General features: G+C 41.8%; 2 protein-coding genes across 2 annotated transcripts; both read left to right on the forward strand.

Moving 5' to 3' along the window:
- The first annotated feature begins 7,430 nt into the window (after window positions 1-7,430).
- On the forward strand, window positions 7,431-12,636 carry LOC109782628 (auxin-responsive protein IAA27). The gene is given in 6 exon segments (XM_040386752.3): window positions 7,431-8,172; window positions 10,160-10,521; window positions 11,971-12,088; window positions 12,425-12,443; window positions 12,445-12,489; window positions 12,579-12,636. Coding segments are annotated over 6 exon segments (1,050 nt in total). The 5' UTR covers window positions 7,431-7,690; the 3' UTR covers window positions 12,603-12,636.
- A 4,647-nt stretch (window positions 12,637-17,283) lies between these two features.
- Window positions 17,284-19,371, forward strand: LOC109782627 (putative auxin-responsive protein IAA28). Its single transcript, XM_020341251.4, has 5 exons — window positions 17,284-17,359; window positions 17,482-17,668; window positions 18,363-18,486; window positions 18,588-18,643; window positions 18,894-19,371. Exons 2-5 carry the CDS (start codon window positions 17,503-17,505, stop codon window positions 19,157-19,159), a joined length of 612 nt encoding a protein of 203 aa, XP_020196840.1. The 5' UTR covers window positions 17,284-17,359; window positions 17,482-17,502; the 3' UTR covers window positions 19,160-19,371.
- The last annotated feature ends 894 nt before the right edge of the window (window positions 19,372-20,265 follow it).

Genomic DNA, 20,265 nt, shown 5'->3' on the forward strand with positions numbered 1-20,265 from the left:
AACCAGCATACTCGCCGGAATTTTTGCGGGCCAGGCGTTTTGCGAGGTCTGCTAGAGTTGCTCTAACCATCCAACCACAGGTTGGTTCGCCTCACGATGCAAATTGTATTTTCTTTCTCGAATACACACAAACTTGCGTATTATATATTAAAGATGATGCAAAATGTTGATGATGGCCAAAAGCATGTATGTATTGCCGTATTGGTTTACAGAGCATGCATGTCACATGTTTTTCGCCACACGCCTCTCTCGTCTCTTCAGAGTTTTCTTTCCATAATACACGTCTCATTCATATAATAAAGATTAAGTTACCACAACTCCTAAGCTGATTTTTAATCAACCTATTTAATCTGATTCTCGCTAGAACTAAGTAGCCCTTACTTTAGTGTATGTAGGTAAAATAAGATGTATGATAAAAAATGTACAATAATTAAAAAGTCTCGTTTTTCTTTCATGGAGTTAATAAACACCAACTCTTCTCTTCAGAGTTGAGAGGTGGTATTCCTTGTTCGGTTAACTCATAAACCTAGCTAAGCTAGAATGATATGCCTCGTGTTTTCATGATTAATTAGCTCTATTTTGTTTCATACTTCCTCCGTTTGGAAAAGTTTGTTCCATAAATAGATGTATTTAGCATAAAATTAGTGCTAGATACATTTAGTTAAAAGACAAAATTGAGACAAGCTTTTCCGGACGGAGGAAGTATTTTTTTTGAACATAGAATAATCAATGTCGCTCATATACACAAGCATACACTCAATCCTATGAATACACTCCCTACTGAGCACCTGCAAGAGATTGGGCATTGTTGCATCTTGAGACTAATTAGCTGTGTTTTGTTTCATATATACAGACGACGGCCGGAAATGCACGCAAATAAGATTGGGATATACGTACGTATGTGCACCAGGAATATCGTAGTGCATGCAAGACTATACGATGCCACTTGGAGCTAAAGCAATGCACGGCCGGGGTGGCAAAAAGAAAAGTAGGCCGACCCGACTAGCGTCTCTTCCGGATCTAAACACCTCAATGATGCCAAACATGCCTTTCGCCTTTCTCTTTCGCTTGTGCGTTTGTGTGTGCTGCTGCTGTGGGGTTGGAAACTTGGGATATGGCCTAGCTGCATGCTCCATACATCCATGCCTCCAAACACACGTACACGTCCTCTCCGGCCGTATGTGTATCCACCATCAGCTGCCTGGAGGTATACTTCCTGCAGGACGAGGCGCTGGCGCTAGAGTTTCCATGTCACCTTTTGGCTGGTTTCTGTACAGATAGGAATTTATTGATAGGGCTTAAAGTTTAGTGTTTCACATGGGATAGCATCCTAGCTTTTGGTAAACATGTTTCCGACGAGTTGAAGTCATCTTTTTCGCCTGTGTCATGTCAAAAAATGTTTTTCTCAAACTACAGAGATTCTGCGAATGAAAATTACTAGTACTACCTCCGTCCTGATTTACTACCCCCTTGTATTTTGACCATGATTTTAATTAATAAAATATATATTATACATAATAAAAATAATATCATTAAAAACTACATTCAAATACGAATACAACAATATAATTTTTGATGACATGCATTAACATTTTGCTAGTTAAATTTGTGATCAAAGATTGACACAAAATACAATAAGGACCAGTAAACCAGGACGGAGGTAGTAGTACAACTTAATTACTTGGTGCAAACTGAAATTTGCTCCTTTTAATTTTATCAATCGCCTTTGCTTACTTTTAGTGCTAGGAAAGTACTACTCCAGTTAGCATTTTACAAACATTTTTAATTATTAATATTTTTTAAATATGGTAAGGATCCGATTAGGACATTTAACGACAAAGGAGTTTGCACTGTAAAATCGGATAAAGCCGGCATAATACCATGTGCAAATACTTGTGAATGTTAATTGTATAGGAGTACTGCAAATAGTAGCACATTAATACAGAAAGGCTAGCCTTTATGCCACCTTTTGGTCTAATTTCTGGCTTTAACCCTTTTATCATAGCCTAATGCATGCCCTAATGGCCCAGCTTTTGTCCCTTGGATCTGCAACATTAAGAAAGTAAGGCAGGCGAGAAAGATGATAAAAGGAACAAAACAAAGGAGAGAAAAAAGGGGGTCACAAAAGGTGGCGAGGAAAGGAAACAAAGTGACCATCATCATGTTTTCTTGTACGCATGTCGCCTCGTTAATAGGCTCACTCATCATCATCATCTCATCGCTGGCTCAATTAGCTTAAAACGGGACATGAAGTTAATTACTCAGGTGTTGTGTACATCCTCTTCAAATTTTGCTCATGGTTACGTACGCATGCGTGACTCAAGCTTTAACGAGTTCATGTGTTCTCCATGATAGCACAAAGATTTGGCATTATCATCATCGTTATCAGCAAGAGATTAGAGTTCCCAGTTGTGATCAGTGCATGCCCATACTTAACCAGGTTCATGCATGTACGCTTCTCGGCGCCTCGAGAAGTAGTTTCTTGACCAGAAAACAGTTTTTTGGGAACAGACGTTTGTTGACTAAAATTATGCTTCCAAATGATCACGATCGCCAGAGGGGTATACGCTTATGAAGATCGATGCTAATTTAAAATTCCAAAGCATTCCAGTCCGTTCTGTGGACACGACTGATTGAAATAACTTTGTATTCCAGCTGGGAAACCTGGTTGCATTAGAGTGTGGAACACCAGTAATGATCTATCACAAGGATGTATACACATTCACCTTATAAATGTATTCCATTGTTACATAGTTATCATATTTTTTAGTTGTTAATATGATTTTTCAAGAGGCTTCCCGATTGAAGTATCCGAGTGACCTACGGGTGTTGTGTTTAGTGTGGAATTTCCGATAACCAGAGTGGGATAATGACAAGATGTGCTTAAACACATCAATATCATTGACGAAGACAAACTTTAGCACCTCTTGCACCTCCCCTTTATTTCACCAGAAATCTCACAACCAAGGCAAAAATGTGTCGGACGGTCGGGGTCTGTTTTATTTTAGTCTGAGACGACCTTCCAAAATTCCAAGCCACTACTACAACTACTAATAATAATTCACCAACATATTTTTTGCGGGTCAACATAATATTAATATAATATACTGAAATTAGGTTATCACCTTCTCGTCCTAGAGCAACCATTTCTTGAGAATGCCTACCCAGCAGACTCTAAAATTCTAAATGGCGGGGTTGCCCTTGAGCCAATGTATCCATGGATCTTGATGTATTTTTTTTTTCATTTTATCTATATTGCTAGACACGAGTCCTTTTGGGATAAAAATGTTAAACCATTTCGTAGCAGTGGGCAGACACAGTGACCGTCCACAAAGTAGGATTGCCCGTCCATGTTTGGCTAGCCTGATGCAGCGTGAAGTGCACACGTATGCATGTGCATGTTTGTGCCTTCTAGGTAGCTTAGGATTATATATCATCCTATCATGGCTCAACTTGCATCATTTTGACACGACCGTCTCGAAGCCAGGTGATTGCATGCTCGACGCCCCTTTAACTGTGTCGTCGCGTCAATCCATAGTTCTACTAACATAGGGCACCACACGAATGTGCGTGCGTACGTGCATGCATCATTGATTCTTGGAGTGAGGTCGACTAGCTTAGGTAGAGACCTAAATCCTTTTCCCCTTCATTTTCCTAGGGCTAGACCGGTGATCGTATAGGTGCCCCGACCCACGGCTAGCTAAAGTTTAGTGAATGCTTAACTATATAGAATCGAAATGGCAAAATATTACACCCTTCGTTCGTAAACACAAGATGTTCTGAATATTTCAGTATGAACTACATACAAGTCCCAGACTGAAATGAGTAAACAAACAAACTAAAACACATCTATATACATCTGATTCATAAAAAAATTAGAACATCTTATATTTGTGAACAAAGGGAGTATTTGATTAAACCACGATAAAGAAAAATAAATCATCATTTTCTATATAAAGATGGTTCACCTTGCAGTGCTTTCAGTTGCGAGTTGTAGCACAATGCATGAACACCAAAGTAACATGATAAGGAGCATAAATAAGACACGCAGAGCCGACTGAAATGTTTTCCTAGGGTTTGCTAGAGAGGAGGTGACCAGGAGACGACTAGCTTGTCCCCTCTACCCATCGGTGGAGTCGCGGGTTCCCCTGGTACTCGTCTGCCATTGCGGTAGCGGGAGGATGGAGGAACCCCCAATCGAGTTTCCCGGTCAGTGTCTCGTAGGGTCTTGGAGTTTGTCTTCATTGGTGAAGTTGGGGCAGCATCGGCGATGCGAATAATGGTTTCTCGACTTTCTCTCTATCAACGTTGTTCCTCGGAGTGACGTCAACGAGTTGCAAGATGGTGAAGATTGTCGGACACTCAGTCTAGCGAGATTAGCTTTTGTTCACGACAGTGACAACCTGCAAAGGGGATGACATTGCACTTGTTTTTGTTCTACATTTCCATTTTTGCCCGATGAAGCTTGGCAAGATATGGCTCCGTCGGGTAACTTGTGAGGTTTGTGTCCACCTTCTCTCTCCGGCTGGAGTTGGCATTATCTTCTCGCCCTCTTTGGTTTTAGTTTCTCCGTTACGGCAATTCTTTCAGTTTGGGATTGCCATTGTCTTCTCATTTACACCGAGAACATCCTGGCCATTCCTTCTACAAACTTCTGAGTTTGACAAGGTTGCTCCGATGAGATGGAGGCCCAGAGGTGTCAACGAGTATTTCTCATGCCGCGTCACGCGTCGCAAGTGGATGCAGAAGGAGGACAATGCTCATATCTTCAAAGTCCTTCTTGTAAGGAAGTTCTTATAAGTTTTGGTTTTATTTAATAGCCTTCGGCCTTTCTGAAAAAAAAACATGATAAGCGGTGATTATCCTTGTTTCAGATGGCACAACATATACCTCCTAGCTGTATGATTTGCAGCAGTTTCGATCTCCATATATCCTCTAAATCTTGATTATTATTCCTGCCACGATTCTTTTCACAAGATAAAGTGTAATTTAAGCAGATACCGACCGGCCGTGTTTGGAGGCAAAGATCTCATTCTAATCAAATCTCATCTCAAGAATTAAGTAACCAAAAAGGAACACGTGCAATAATCACTGCACCGTATCCAAACCAAGGATCACAAAGGACAATTGATCTTCGAGAACCCAGAACAATATTTTCATATAAGATCGCAATCAGATTACTGCAGGATTAAGCATGACAAGACAAACTTGCGTGGATGCATGCATGCATGCATATTGGTTCGAGCATCAAGAACCATCGGCCAACTACAGTTACTATATATATACTTTTTCCTTTAGAAAGATGAGTTATTTTTTTGTTTTTGTAGTAGAATGATATGTTCTTGGTAGTTGGTGATTTGAACTTGATGCGGCTAGCTAGTGCGTGTGTGCGTATATGTATATGCGGTATGCATGTGTGTGGGTGTGTGGGTGTGTACGTGTTCCTTTTGGAATTTCCCGGTGCATGCAAAGTAGGGTTGCAAAGCAATAATTAAAGGGAGCGGACAGCAAGTACTGCACCGTGCATGGTGGAGGAGATGATGGTCTCATCCCCACCATGGACCAGCTAGCCAGCCGCACATCCATGCCAAACAAGAAAAATACAAGGTTAGATCCTCCATAGGATGACTTGTCTCAGAGGACATACATGCATGTATGCAAAGGCAAACCGGGACGGATCGTGTATTTCAAATATATGCATTTAAAGAAATTATTTTAAAATAAATCAAAATTGTATCTTTTTTTGCATCCAGAGTTTTCTTAAACATTTTTGCTATTAGGTTGATTTTTCTAGTTTAATCAGTCACAATTTTCCTTTCCTCTTTGTTCAATTTTTTCCGTGTGTGTGTGTGTGCGCGTGCGTGCGTTGTGTATGTGTGTGTGTGTGTGTGTGTGTGTGTATGCGTGCGCGCTGGCGACAACACCATCGCCATGAGGTGTAATTTATATGAGTAAAATGCATAGAACCACCACAATCGTATCATAACTCGCAGAAAACCACCACTTTACAAAACGTGACAGAACACACCGAACGCTATAGTTAATCGTGGTGAAAAACACCGGCCAAAATTTGAATCTCGTTTTAACGTGGCAAATCGCCATTGGGACAAAGGTATACAAAACGTTAACCGGCGGATGTTAAAATGGGCAGTGGCAACTTAAAAGAAGAAACCCCAGGGAATCCTTCTGCCTCCAGATCCTCAATCACCCCGGACCTTTATGACCATCGCCTCCTCCAGCCGCTCCATCTCCTCCCATGTTGTCCCCTCCTCGCCTGCCACCAGCACCAAGCATGAGACTGGCTGCTCCATGTCCTCCCCCGCTGTCCCATCCTCCATCGTGAAATTTGGTCTCCCCACCGATGCCCTGCCCCTAGATGTCGAGGCGGAGGCATCCAAGGCGGCCGACCACGATGACGACACCGCCCAGCCCCTGGATGCCCTGGCGCCCAAGGCATCCTGCCGCGTTGGCTCTGCTGCCCTACCCTTGGATGCCCAGGCCCAACCCGGGGTAGCCAGCCACGACACTGCCGAGGCGCCGCCCTTGGACCTGAGGCGCTGCCCATGGCCAACCATGACGTGGCCGCCGAGGCATCGCCCAAGGCCAGCCACTTTGGTGACGTCGTCATGGTGGATGCCGAGGCGCGGCCCGCGCAGAAGACAACATTTGTTTGTTGCCACGAGAAGGGGGTGGTCAAACCGTCAAAGAGAGAAAGAAGATGACTAACGAACGAGCGGGGCCCACATTTTTTAAATGTCTGCCAGTTAACGTTTTGTATCCCTTTGTCACGTGAGCGATTTGCCACGTCAAAACGTGACTCGAAATTTTGGTCAATATTTTTTGCCACTGTCAACGATAGCGTTCGGTCCGTTCTGCCAGGTTTTGTAAAGTGGTGGTTTTCTACGAGTTGTGACATGATTGTGGCGGTTCTGTGGATTTTACTCAATTTATCTTCAATGTGGCGAGAGATGATTAATGTGGATTTGTTGTTTGAACGACCTTGAGTATGGGAAACGTATACACACAAGTTCTACACAATAAGTGTGCAGATTATATTATTTCTCAAATTGCACTATAATATGCTTGTTTTTAGATATTCTAAAATGTGTAGTTTATGTACATTTTTAACATAGTTTGTTTTATGTTTTTCTATTTTCTTTCCTTTCAAGGCAATATTTTTTTAATACTTAAAACATTATATTTTCAAAGTACTCGATACTACTTTAGGCACTCAGCTGGTGCACAAAGTCCGCTCTAAGAAGTGCATGTGATGGCTATACATCTAGGTACACAAAACAACATCATGAAACTACTACTACACTAGCATGGGTACACAGATATGGCATTGATCATATCTCTTGCACATGATACTCCCATCTTTTTACAAAATCTTGTATGAAATCATTGCCCCGCCCTTCTCCCTAGCCATAGCTTGCACCTCTATATATCTGCCTACATATATGTACACCATCGATCTATCCATACCATATCAACCACTACCACTGCACCATCTCTTATATTCTCCCGACATATTAATTCTCTTCTCCACCCATAACACCATCTTTCTGCTCACCAACTTACTCACTCAGCTCGCCGCTCTTCTTCTCACATCTGTTGCCTCCGTCTCATCAATCTCATTTGCTTCTAGCTACCATCTGTCTGTCTTCGTTGGTTCGTTTGCTCCACCGGCATGATGAATCTTATATCGTTTGAGACGCCGCCTCCTCTTGGTAGGCAAGAGAGCACCGCTGCTACTGCAGCCACCGGCATGAAGGTGGCAAAGGAAGCGAGCTCTAGTGACGCATGCTTCCACGGTAGCAATCTAGACCTCAGCCTCGGCATCTCCTTGTCTCCCGGAGGTAACTGCAGCGCCGCCAGCTGCGGTGGCGCCGCCATGGCAAGCTACAACGGCGGTCAAGGTGGCGGCAATGTCGGTCGAGTGCAGAGCAGTGACATGGTCATCGCTAGTACCGCCACTGCGAACACGCTTAGCGCAGGGCGTGGTGGTAATTGCCATGGCATTGTGCCTAGCAGCAGCTGGGCGGCGGTGTTCATGCCGAGCCCGACCGGCTTCATGCACCCCTGGAGCCTCGCCGCCCGGCAGCAGAAGGCGGCCGCGGAGCAGGACCGGAGCATTGCGTCGGCGTCGGTGGCAACAACATATGTGACAAGGTGAGCCAAATGTTATGTGCTGATAGTCAATTGAGCAACGACACACATATATGCATATCCATCTACATGCATATTACGTACTCAGTTTTAGCTGCCACATCTACTCATGCATGTTTTTTCACCATCACGGCAGCCAACGGCTCTAGCCAGCTAAAAATGTGCCAACAGTCAAAATATGGATTTCCTGTCGTGTAATGAGTTTATAATGCTAATAACTACTCCCTCCGTTCCAAAATAGATGACTCAACTTTGTACTAACTTTATGGGAGTAAGTTTCAGCACTCAGCAATCATGAATTAAACAAACAAGTATATATACGAGGGAAAAGCGCGGGATTAATTCACATTCTCTACGTACGCACAAATGATTGCAATCATGAACATTTTGAACCCCTACCACTCCACTAGAGCTCATTGATTAGTATTTTTCAGGTCCTCGTGTGCTTAGAACTGCGTTTAGAAATGATTGCGAATAGATTCTTGTATGCATAGTATATGTATGTGCATCAAATGGGGTCCTTAAAATCTAGGGTTTCTAATACAGGGAAAACATGTATATACAACCTCCTGATGTACGTACGTGGGTTAGTTCTCACAATGCTTTTGCCGGCCGGCCATGGTGGACTTGGCCGGATAGATACCGTTAGCGAGTAACGTACATAGAGAAGATCTCCTCTGCTCTGCAAGGAATTAAGCGAGAATATTCAGCGCAGGCCGGCCCAGGCAGGGGAGCAGCAATGATGAGTGCAGCATGGCTCTGCTTGATTGTGCATGCAGCGCAGTGCAGTCTTTCCCCCGTCCTCCCACAGAAAAGAGAGAAAGAAAGAAAGAAAACTAGTGCAGTCTTTTCCATAAAAACGACTTTCGTGTGTCCGTCCGTGGATGCGTTGCTCCCAATAATTGGGCGGCTGGACGTGCTAGACTGTTGCCATGTGGCCAGATGATACATATTGCTCCTTTTCTTAAAAATATATATAAATGGTCTGTGGCTTGAGGAGATCGATACAGAGGCTTCACGGTGGGTCCAACACAGCAGAGGTTCTAAAACAATTTATATGGAGACAGACAAAAAACATTTGGGGGTTTAAAGATAGAAAACTTTAGCTTTGGTTAGGCCATAAGATAGTTTTTGTGGGCCTGTCTAGAGCACACCTAGATGTGCCCTAATTATTGTACATCTAAGTGACTTAATCAAATATAAAAAAATAATAAAGAAAATACTCACACGAATCTCAGCGTAAGACCAATGACGATTAGATGTGCCTTCGCAAAATTGATAATTTCTTTTTATAACAAAGGGGGCTAGACAGTTCAACTTTAAAAGTATGGGTTACATAGTTACTTTAGAATTTAGATGACAATTTTTGAGATAAAGTAGCTGAGATTACTTGTTGAAACTAATCGCATAGGCGTAGATAGAATTACGGTCACCCATGAAATTTTTGTCATCCCACTTATAATTTTAGCATCTTCATCTTTGGACTACTCATAGTGGGAGTAACATAGTTATTAACATGCAAGCCACATAGATACAAATAAAGGTGTGTCTATGTCTCAGTCGACTAAGACTTAACCAAGTCTCAATCAAGTGATATAGTATAAAAAGTAAAAAGAAAAACCAAAAAGGTTTTTTTATACGAATCTCCATGTAAGATTAAAGAGTCTCAGTTGAATGAGACTTAGCAAAACTGTACAAATAATTAAAGAGAAGAGAAACAAACGGAGTAACATCCTCGTGCTCCTCTTTGGTCTTAACATGTTGGCTCCCCGGACCAATAAATCTGGACAAAGTAATCAACAAACGCGTTGATTTTAAAGTACTACTAAAGGAAAATAATTAACCACGGGCTAGTAAATTGCATTGCATTCATGCATGTATTACAATCTACTTATACACTCTAAGCTCAGAGTTGCACACACTTGCACCTGATCTGCACAATGTATTCATGGGCGCCTAATGTTTGCATTCAATTCTTTGTCACCATCAGCGATGCTAGTGTGGTCTCAGTGCCTTCGGCGGCTGTGGGCTGGCCGCCGGTGCACACCTCCCGGCGCCACCTCGTCACCGCCACGCATGTGCCAAAACCCGACGCCGGCGTGAAGCAGCCCGACAGCCTAAACAACACGAAGATGACCGCCGCGGCCTCGCCCGCCGATGATGATAAGGAGGTGGCGGGGGCGCCGAGGAGCTGTACGGTCACCGCAGAACCGCAGCGGCTGCCGGCAAACATGTTCGCCAAGGTGCACATGGATGGCTGCCTGATCGTTAGGAAGATCAACCTGAGAGCTCACCGCAGCTACGACTCCCTCTCGCGGGCGCTCACCAAGATGACAAGAAACTTCTTCTGCCGTGAGTACTGCTCTCCATTATTATTTTCCCCAACAACATACTACACTCAAATGGTGTATCTAGGGCACATCCAGATGTATTTTAATTAGTATACATCTAAATAACTCAATCAAACATAAAATGGAAAATAAAATACACGCATGAATCTTCGTCTAAAATGAAGGACATAAAAGATTTAGTTGTGCAATATTTAAGGAACATGTAGGTGTGTTTTAGCAAAACCAAAGTTATAATTAGAGTCACCGAAGCCTTCCTCCCCTCGATCTTGGCAGAGAGATCATGTACTCGCCTCCTGTCTGCTTGCCTCTTTGGAAGGAAATCCTAATGCTTCGGCTCCGGCTAGTAGATAGGTAGTTTTTTTTTGTTCTAGCAGGAACGGTGCTCGAATGGATGGCGACACTTCTTAGAGTCAGTCTTCCGGGCTTTGATCCTCCTCAAGTTTGTCCATCGGGACGGATTAAACGGAGCTTTGATGTAGATTCCTGCCCTCTCCTTGGGGCGACGAGGTTAGGGTTTCTCGTCGTGCATACGCAACAACGAGATTTGGTATTAGATTCAATAGATCGATTCAAGGGTTTAATTATGATGATTGTGGCTCCGAGGAACTGGTCCTTAGGGACACGTGCACGAAGACTTCCTGATTGTCATCAACAAGGCCTGTCTGGCTCCGGTATGGGAGCAGCGATAGAGGCTTGTCGGCGACTTTGTTTCAACAATGGTCATTTGGCGGTAAATGGAGATAGATGTAATTTTTATTATGTTTGAGGGGATTTCTACTTCTAGTGAATCTTTACGATTCCTTTTGCATTTTTTTAATATATTTTCCTACTGTTGAAAATAGGGCCTCGATTTAAAGAAACTTGACGGTTGGTTCGCGACGTCAAATAAAACCCATTTTTTCATGATAAAACAAGGTACCATTCTGATTTTTTTTATTTCTTTGATGAGGACGGTAACATATTGAGTATGTTGTGACTTTGACCAGAGTTCAGCAAATTTATAACAAGCGCTCATTAAACCCAAATGGGAGGTTAGCATTGTCCATGTCGTTCACCTCGTGTGGCCAATTGGGCCCTTGTCCTCCTGGGTCTAAGGCAATTCATCTTAACCGGGCTATCGCTCACCTACCATGTGAGCACTATGGGCTTGACGGGGCCCTAGGTCAATGTACTCTTCCACTTAGAATTCGTTGTGAAATTAGCATGACTTTTATTTAGATGGAAATTAAATTGACTTTTGCAACACTTAACTACCCCCCCCCCCCCCCCCCCCAAAAAGCCACTTTAAACTTTGCTAAATAAATTGTTTTTTAAACATGTATTTCTCATTGGAAACACATGGCATGTTAGAATTGTGCATTCTTGTCTCTCTTTTGCTATGAGCGTGATGTCTTTTCATGTTTGATATACCAATTATATTGAATTCCTAGACTGGATTGCGTAAATGCAGCTGCAGATTATCAGAGTTCGGATTCAGGGGAAGGCGATTGTGCAAATAGTGACGACTTCATATTTCTATATGAAGACTTTGAAGGCGACCGGATGCTTGTTGGAGATGTCCCATGGGAGTAAGTATTATTTTTCATACATCCTTCTGCACCATGAATTAAGATCGCAAGAAGATATTGTTAATTGTTGTTTTTGAAATACTTTTAGTTTCCACTGATATTCTCAAAAGTAAAAGGACAACCATCCCCGTATCATAGATGCCCTAATAGTGCGCGATCAAAACAAATAGGAGGCATAACCGACTACATATTATTATTGCTTGTTTTATGGTGAATTTTGTATAGAAATCAGAGCAGAAATATGAAGAGCACTCGTGCCGCAAAATTTTCCTGAACATGCAACTATAGAAAGTTGCTAAAAAACTAAAGCAATTATGCATTTGTCGTTTCTTTCAGGTTGTTTCTTGCGACGGCTAAAAAATTATGCATTGCTCGTCATCCAACATCAAGAGATACCAAAGGTACATTTAGAAGAAGTCATTTCTTATATATTGAAATGTTCAATGTGAGCATGCCCATGAGATTGTTGGTTGCTACTCATCAATTTTAGGTCATGACGAAGCAGCAAAATTAAACGCAAGTGTGAAGCTAGCTACAAATAACTGAAGCCCCCCCCCCCCCCCCCCCCCCCCCCCGCGCGCGCGCGCGAAAGCAACTTGATTTGAGGCCCTTTCTGGATAATGAAGAAGAAGAACTCTCCCAACTCGTCATCTGAGAATAGACACACTAAACTTGATCGGTGGCATATGGTGGCATATACGTGCACATTGTATATGCACATCTCTCGATCTGAGGTGTAGCACATGTGTATGGGTATTATTGTATGCCTATGCTAGTTAGATGTGAACAGCTTGTTGTGGTGTATCAATGTCAGCACCTCTATGATGGTTGTGCATATAGTTTTGGAACGTTGTGTAAGAATTAATGTTGAAATGCATGTGATGAATAATGTTTTAGCTAGCTATTGCTCATCGGGTCATCAAACTCGATACAATTTGCATAACCACATTTAATCTTATGGTGTTACCTTTTATCCTTTTCTATTTGGGGTTTTCATGGCATGAACATCAAATTTTCACCTAAAGGGAATGAGTCATTTTACACTATATTCGTCGAGATGGTTATATCCCCCCCTTTGAAACATCAAATTTTCACCTAAAGGGAATGAGTCATTTCATCAAATTGTCACGTACATCCTTTAATGGTGCAACTAAGTGTGTGCATCCTACACCTTTGGTTTTCTTTATAATTCTCTAGATTTTGGCATGCTTGCAATGCTTGGTATCCTCACCTTCTAGTGACCCATTTATCATCTCACCTAGAATTGTTGATTCAAGCGACAACCTTATAATGCTTATGAAGGAAATATGCCCTAGAGGCAATAATAAAGTTGTTATTTATATTTCCTTATATCATCATAAATGTTTATTATTCATGCTAGAATTGTATTAACCGGAAACTTAGTACATGTGTGAATACATAGACAAACAGAGTGTCACTAGTATGCTTCTACTTGACTAGCTCGTTGAATCAAAGATGGTTAAGTTTCCTAGCCATAGACATGAGTTGTCATTTGATTAACGGGATCACATTATTAGAGAATGATGTGATTGAGTTGACCCATTCCGTTAGCTTAGCACTTGATCGTTTAGTATGTTGCTATTGCTTTCTTCCTGACTTATACATGTTCCTATGACTATGAGATTATGCAACTCCCGAATACCGGAGGAACACCTTGTGTGCTATCAAACGTCATAACGTAACTGGGTGATTATAAAGATGCTCTACAGGTGTGTCCGAAGGTGTTTGTTGGGTTGGCATAGATCGAGATTAGGATTTGTCACTCCGAGTATCGGAGAGGTATCTCTGGGCCCTCTCGGTAATGCACATCACTATAAGCCTTGCAAGCAATGTAACTAATGAGTTAGTTGCGGGATGATGCATTACGGAACGAGTAAAGAGACTTGCCGGTAATGCGATTGAACTAGGTATTGAGATACCGACGATCGAAACTCAGGCAAGTAACATACCGATGACAAAGGGAACAATATGTTGTTATGCGGTTTGACCGATAAAGATCTTCGTAGAATATGTAGGAGCCAATATGAGCATCCAGGTTCCGCTATTGGTTATTGACCGGAGATGAGTCTCGGCCATGTCTACATAGTTCTCGAACCCGTAGGGTCCGCACGCTTAACGTTCGGTGGCGATAGGTATTATGAGTTTATGTGTTTTGATGTACCAAAGGTTGTTCGGAGTCCCGGATGAGATCAGGGACATGACGAGGAGTCTCGAAATGTTCGAGACGTAAAGATCGATATATTGGAAGGCTATATTCGGACATCGGAAAGGTTCTGGGTGGTTCGGGTATTTTTTCGGAGTACCGGAGAGTTACGGGAATTCGCCGGGGAGTATATGGGTCTTATTGGGCTTTAGGGGAGAGAGAGAGGGGATGCCTAGGGCAGGCCGCGCGGCCCCCAAAGGCCTAGTCCGAATTGGACTAGGGGGAGGGGCGGCGCCCCCTCCTTCCTTCTCTTCTCTCTTCCCCTTCCTTCTCTCCTACTCCTACTACTTGGAAGGGGGGAATCCTACTCCCGTGGGAGTAGGACTCCCTAGGGCGCGCCATAGTAGAGGGCCGGCCCTCCCCCTCCTCCACTCCTTTATATACGGGGAAGGGGGGCACCCCATAGACACACAAGTTGATCAGTCGATCTTTTAGCCGTGTGCGGTGCCCCCCTCCACCATAATCCACCTCGGTTATATCATAGTGGTGCTTAGGCGAAGCCCCGCGTCGGTAGCATCATCATCACCGTCATCATGCCGTCGTGCTGACGGAACTCTCCCGCGAAGCTCTGCTGGATCGTGAGTTCGTGGGACGTCACCGAGCTGAACATGTGCTGAACTCGGAGGTGCCGTGCGTTCGGTACTTGGATCGGTCGGATCGTGAAGACGTACGACTACATCAACCGTGTTGTCATAACGCTTCCGCTTACGGTCTACGAGGGTACGTGGGCGACACTCTCCCCTCTCGTTGCTATGCATCACCATGATCTTGCGTGTGCGTAGGAATTTTTTTGAAATTACTACGTTCCCCAACAACTTAATGCCCCTTATATTGATTGGATGATAGCTTAGTTTGTCGTGGCTTGACACCTGAGATACAAAATCCATTATGATTCAGAATATATTGTGGCGGGGTGATCCTCGTGAATTTTAACCAACATCAGTATTGTCGATGCTTCACGATGAGGTCACGGATGCCCCGACGTCATTGATGATGATTCTTTGCTAGACTACTAGGAAAAAGAATATGTGTTGGCGGCCCTGAAGCAAGTCAGCCAAGTATGTCAGTATGGATTAATTTCTTTAGATAAAGGATAAGAGGATTTGCCTTGGTATATAGTATATACATCAACCCATGATCATATGTTCGCATGTTTCCTTTGAATAGTTTAGGACTATCTCAAAAATATTCCTGGTTAGTAAAAATGTTTTATGTTGGTTTATAGTAGGAGGGTTAGTGACATAATGTCCACACTTCCCATGTGCCATAATCAAATTATATAGTTTAAATCAAGAATATGCTTTTTAATTTATATAAGTATATAAAATATTCTTTTAGTTGTTGGTGGTCGAGTGATGCCAATTTTTAGTTGTGAACATATGGGTCAATGTGAGGATTGGTAATATAAGAACAATATTAATGATGGAAATGATTCTTGCCATCCTACAGATCCGACTACTAGATCTTTACTGGATCGACCATGCTTGTCCATGTATTCTAGTTCTTCGCTTTGTTCCTTGTCCTCTCTTTCCCCGACAACCTCTTCTCCAAATCTACCCCATTGTCCTATCCATGAAGGTAAGCTTCTCATCCACTTCATAGTGGTTCCTCCTCCTCCGCTATCCTTCCTACACCACTCCTGTTCAATTGCCTGGACACCCTAGATTGAGGTCATAAGCTCACTTCCATAGTGGAGCTCACTTCCATGGTGGTGCTCCAGATGGATTGATCAAGCTTTATCATACTTGGTGACGTACGGAGTTCCAGCGAGCCAAAATTCTCGCGTGGCAAGCTATGGTGATGTGACTATCACAGAGATGTGGAGGATGCCGGGCTAGAATTTTTGAAAATTTTATGTTTCAAAGGTTGGGTGGATGTGTTGCAAGCACATATTTTCTTGTTGCGCACACATGAGAAGTGTGTTGCAACAATGATTTTGAGTGTGTGTTGCAAACGAATACTTCTTATTGGAATGGTGCATTTTCATTCTTGCATCGGTGTTTTTATTTTTGCTTACATGTCTTCATGTGCAAAGCTTGTGACCTATTTTGAAATGATATGTCGCAACGATGGGGATGTGTTGCGTACATTTGTTTTCATTGGCATATGCGTATTAAAAATGATGCATTGTTGTTGTACTAGTTTTTGACAAATTGTGGTAAAATGTTTATGCAACAATGTTGCCAACTCATGAGAGTGATGCCGTATGTCAACTTTTTATGTCACAACAGTTTGACGCTTGAAATTCGTTGATTAGTTGACATTGGATAGTGTGGCGGACCACCAATTTTTTCATGTCGTCCAACAGATGTCTAGTGGTAGCCATGAATGATTCTGGAGATATAAAAACAACTATGATGATTTAGTACCCAAGTTCCATATATGATATACTCAATTTATTGCAAAATGTGAATGGATTTCTATAATAAATGCACGCCCCTTTAAATGGATTGTGTGCATTGTAGTATGAAATGAGAGTAATCTTCTATGGAACATGGATCATTATTACCTCTAAAAAGTCATGGACTATCATACGAGTATAAATAATACAACACACAACCTGACATGAGAATATCCAAAAGATTTTTTTTTTCTTGAAATGAAAACTTGTGCATGCGTAGTAGGCATGCAGGTCAAATGGTATCTTTTGCCATCAATGCAACATATACGAAAACAATATACCAAGATATGGTACATATATTACTTCATAGGACATTTATTGTTGGAGATAGGATTGCACAAAAGATGTATATGACTGGCGCATTTCCGGCCACACCCTTATATTTTCATAAATTTGCATAGCATATAAACCCATTTCCATCTTGTCCTTAAGTGATTTCACTTAACTTCTTATTCAACGTCTTAGGAAATTTTGAGTGTCATTTCTAGAAATACCATATTTATAAGGCTGAAGCTGAAAAACAAGGTATGCTATGTATTCTTTCTTTAATTCTAGGACCAGGCATTGGAGTATAAAACCCCCAGTGTGCATCCCACCAGGTACATGCCTGTGACCAAGGTTCTTATTTTCAACAAGACCTATCAACGTATGTAACAATAGGGTGCAATCATATTTTTATTATTCGCTTCTCACTGTTAGCATACTATTTCTAAAGTTGATATATCACTAGCTTGTTGAATTGAGAGATTAATCTTATTTACTAACCAGAGACCATAGGACCTACCTCCGATGGATGCTTCTCTTGTACCCGAGGGAAATCCAAGGTTGTCACCAACAAGGTTTGTGAAGGTTTTCTTGCACGGGGAGCCCTTTGGAAGGAAGATAAATTTGGCTACTCACAATAGTTATGACTCATTGTCCTTCACTCTGAAAAGACTGGGAAGTAACTACTCGCGTAAGTATTTTTTTTCAGGCAACAATATGTTACAATTTGTAAGATAAGCTTTCATCAACGAATTTATTCTATATGAATAGTCTGACATGAATCTACATGTATATGTATTCTCTGTCATATAGTTTGAATGCAACATCCGAATCTAGCATTGCATAATCATGCATGGTTGGGGTCAAAAGATCTTAACATGGAGGTGGAGCCCAAGGAAATTTTACAAAATAAAGCACCACAATTAAGATCGACCATTGACCACGTTTCCATTTTTGTTTTGTTCACCTAGGCCATGTTCTTAATTATTTCAAATCAGTTACTACTTGTACGTCTTGGTGTAGTGGATCTAGATCACCTAGGCCATGTTCTTAATTATTTCAAAACAGTTACTACTTGTACGTCTTGGTGTAGAGGATCTAGATCTTCATTTACTTATAGGTTGCAGACTTGCCCACGCAAATTGCAAGGCTAGATCACCGCTTTCTAGTACTCTTTAGAAGTACTAGTGTTTATGCAAGAGAATGTTTCAACTGCGTTTGGAATTTTTGTTTCCTAACCTGACCTAGTATTGATCCTTACCGTTATAATTGTGTCTGAGCCACCTAACGAACAAGTGAGATCATTCCTTTTTCTGGTCAAATATGGGCAGTTATAAAGTTTATAATTATCTATTTACTGACATTATTTCCTTTGTATTGTTCAGTTTCACAGTACCAACTTAGTGGCTTGGCGATGAGTGAAGAAGAAGGTGCAATAGATAACGACTTCATGTTTTTGTACGATAACGTGGATGGTTATCGTTTCTTTCTTGGTGAAGTCCCATGGGTGTGAGTTCTTCGATATTAATCTATGTATATTTTTTTGCCTCTTATGTAGAATTCTATAGTTCGTGTTATAATGATGAAATAGTAACAACTAAATGTTACAGGGATTTCATTGTTTCAGTCAAGAAGATCTACATTCTTCCTGGAGAAAAACAAGATGGTGCGTGCACAATATAAATGAGCTGTATACATGTGTTTCACATTCATAGACAAATAAGAACACCAATTAACTTATTCGATTTCTAGAACTATATGTGGTAATATATATTTTTCAGTGGTTTGTTGCACGAACAAAGTGGTGTAGGCTCGTGGCATCACAAGTTTTTCTACTACAAAATCAAAGTATATATGGTAAAAGAAACAGAAGAGATAAGTATTTATTGAAAAGTGACATCACTGACTGCATGCAGACAATGAGGAATATCTAGAAGAGGGAGATGCAGATAACAGTGATGGCAATGCTGGTGCTGCCGCTGATGGAGATGATGATGCTGCTGGTGAAGATGGAGCCCTGGACGCTGTTGTTGCCGAGGATGAGGGAGATGGAGCCGATGACGATGTAGATGGAGTTGTCGGCGAAGATGGAGATGGAGCTTATGATGATGAAGACGAAGTTGTTGGCGATGATGGAGATGATGCTGGTGCCGAGGACAATGATGGTGGCGCCGCGGAGTAGGCGCGAAATATTTAGTGGCATCCAGGAGCTCACCTTGCAAGCCTGGTTGCAGTTACATACTGCTTAATTCTCGCTAGCTAGCAAGTTTGCTTTTGAGTTATTTATGCATCTTATTATATCATCTGAACGTTTATCCCACATATGTTTGAGACTTCTATTATCAATATAAAAGTCCATACAATCGCTTTTGAATATCCGAATATGTTCCTGAAGGAACCCTATTGTGAACCGCCCCACACATATCAAAGCCTGCATGTTGCTTCTTCGGGGTAGTGCGAAAATTGCTTTTGGAGGCCGAGCTCCATGGAGGCCTCCATTTGCAATTTTTAAAATTCATATTTCCATGTTTCAGAATTTCTAAAAAAAAATACAGATATACGTGGAGGTATAATGTATATGTGTGTAAATTTTCAAGACGAAATAAGCTGAAATGAAGGCATGGCAAAAATAAAAATTCATCCTCAAAGTCTATGAATTTGTTTTTTTTTGTATAGGTTGCATTTCAAGGTATTTCATCTTGGACTTTTACACACATATACCTATCATCCTTATATACTTGCATATTTTTTTCAGATTTTTTTAAACCGACAAGTTTGAATTTTGATTTTTTCAGAAGTTTCAGGCTCCACTCCATGGAGGCCACTCACCAAAACGCCCCACTCAGGGTAGTATGTGCATATATAAAGTTTATCCGTGATTTTTTTAGGCAAAAGTTTCTCTCTGATGTGCTCGTGAAAGGTTTCTCTCCGGAGGTCCTATTGGACGCATTCTGCGTCAACTAGCGACCCCGACGCACAGGCGCGCGCCCTTACTGGGCCGGCCCATTGTAGCCAGAAGCGCACGCAGCGAATGGCGTACCGCGCACTGTAGTGATCCAGTTTGCAGTAGCGAATCGGTTTTTTGGCCCGTGTTTTTATTTCGAACATTTTTCCAGAAAGTAAATATTTTTTTGAAAACGCGAACATTTTTTGAAATTCCGACAAATTTAAAATTGGAATATTTTTTGAAAATTTCCGAACATTTATTGAAAACGCGAATAATTTTTCAATTTCTGATTTTTTTGGGAAAAAGGGACATTTTCTGAAATTCCAAACAATTTTCGAAAC

The sequence above is a fragment of the Aegilops tauschii genome, chromosome 4, assembly GCF_002575655.3.
Source record: "Aegilops tauschii subsp. strangulata cultivar AL8/78 chromosome 4, Aet v6.0, whole genome shotgun sequence".
NCBI classification, from domain to species: Eukaryota; Viridiplantae; Streptophyta; class Magnoliopsida; order Poales; family Poaceae; genus Aegilops; species Aegilops tauschii.

Excerpts from the sequence above, each read along its gene's own strand:
- LOC109782627 (XM_020341251.4), top strand. The coding sequence starts at position 17,503 with ATGGATGCTTCTCTTGTACCCGAGGGAAATCCAAGGTTGTCACCAACA. Across the intron at positions 18,487-18,587 it reads CTTGGTGAAGTCCCATGGGT|GGATTTCATTGTTTCAGTCA; the intron begins GTGAGTTCTTCG and ends TAAATGTTACAG. Across the intron at positions 18,644-18,893 it reads TCCTGGAGAAAAACAAGATG|ACAATGAGGAATATCTAGAA; the intron begins GTGCGTGCACAA and ends GACTGCATGCAG.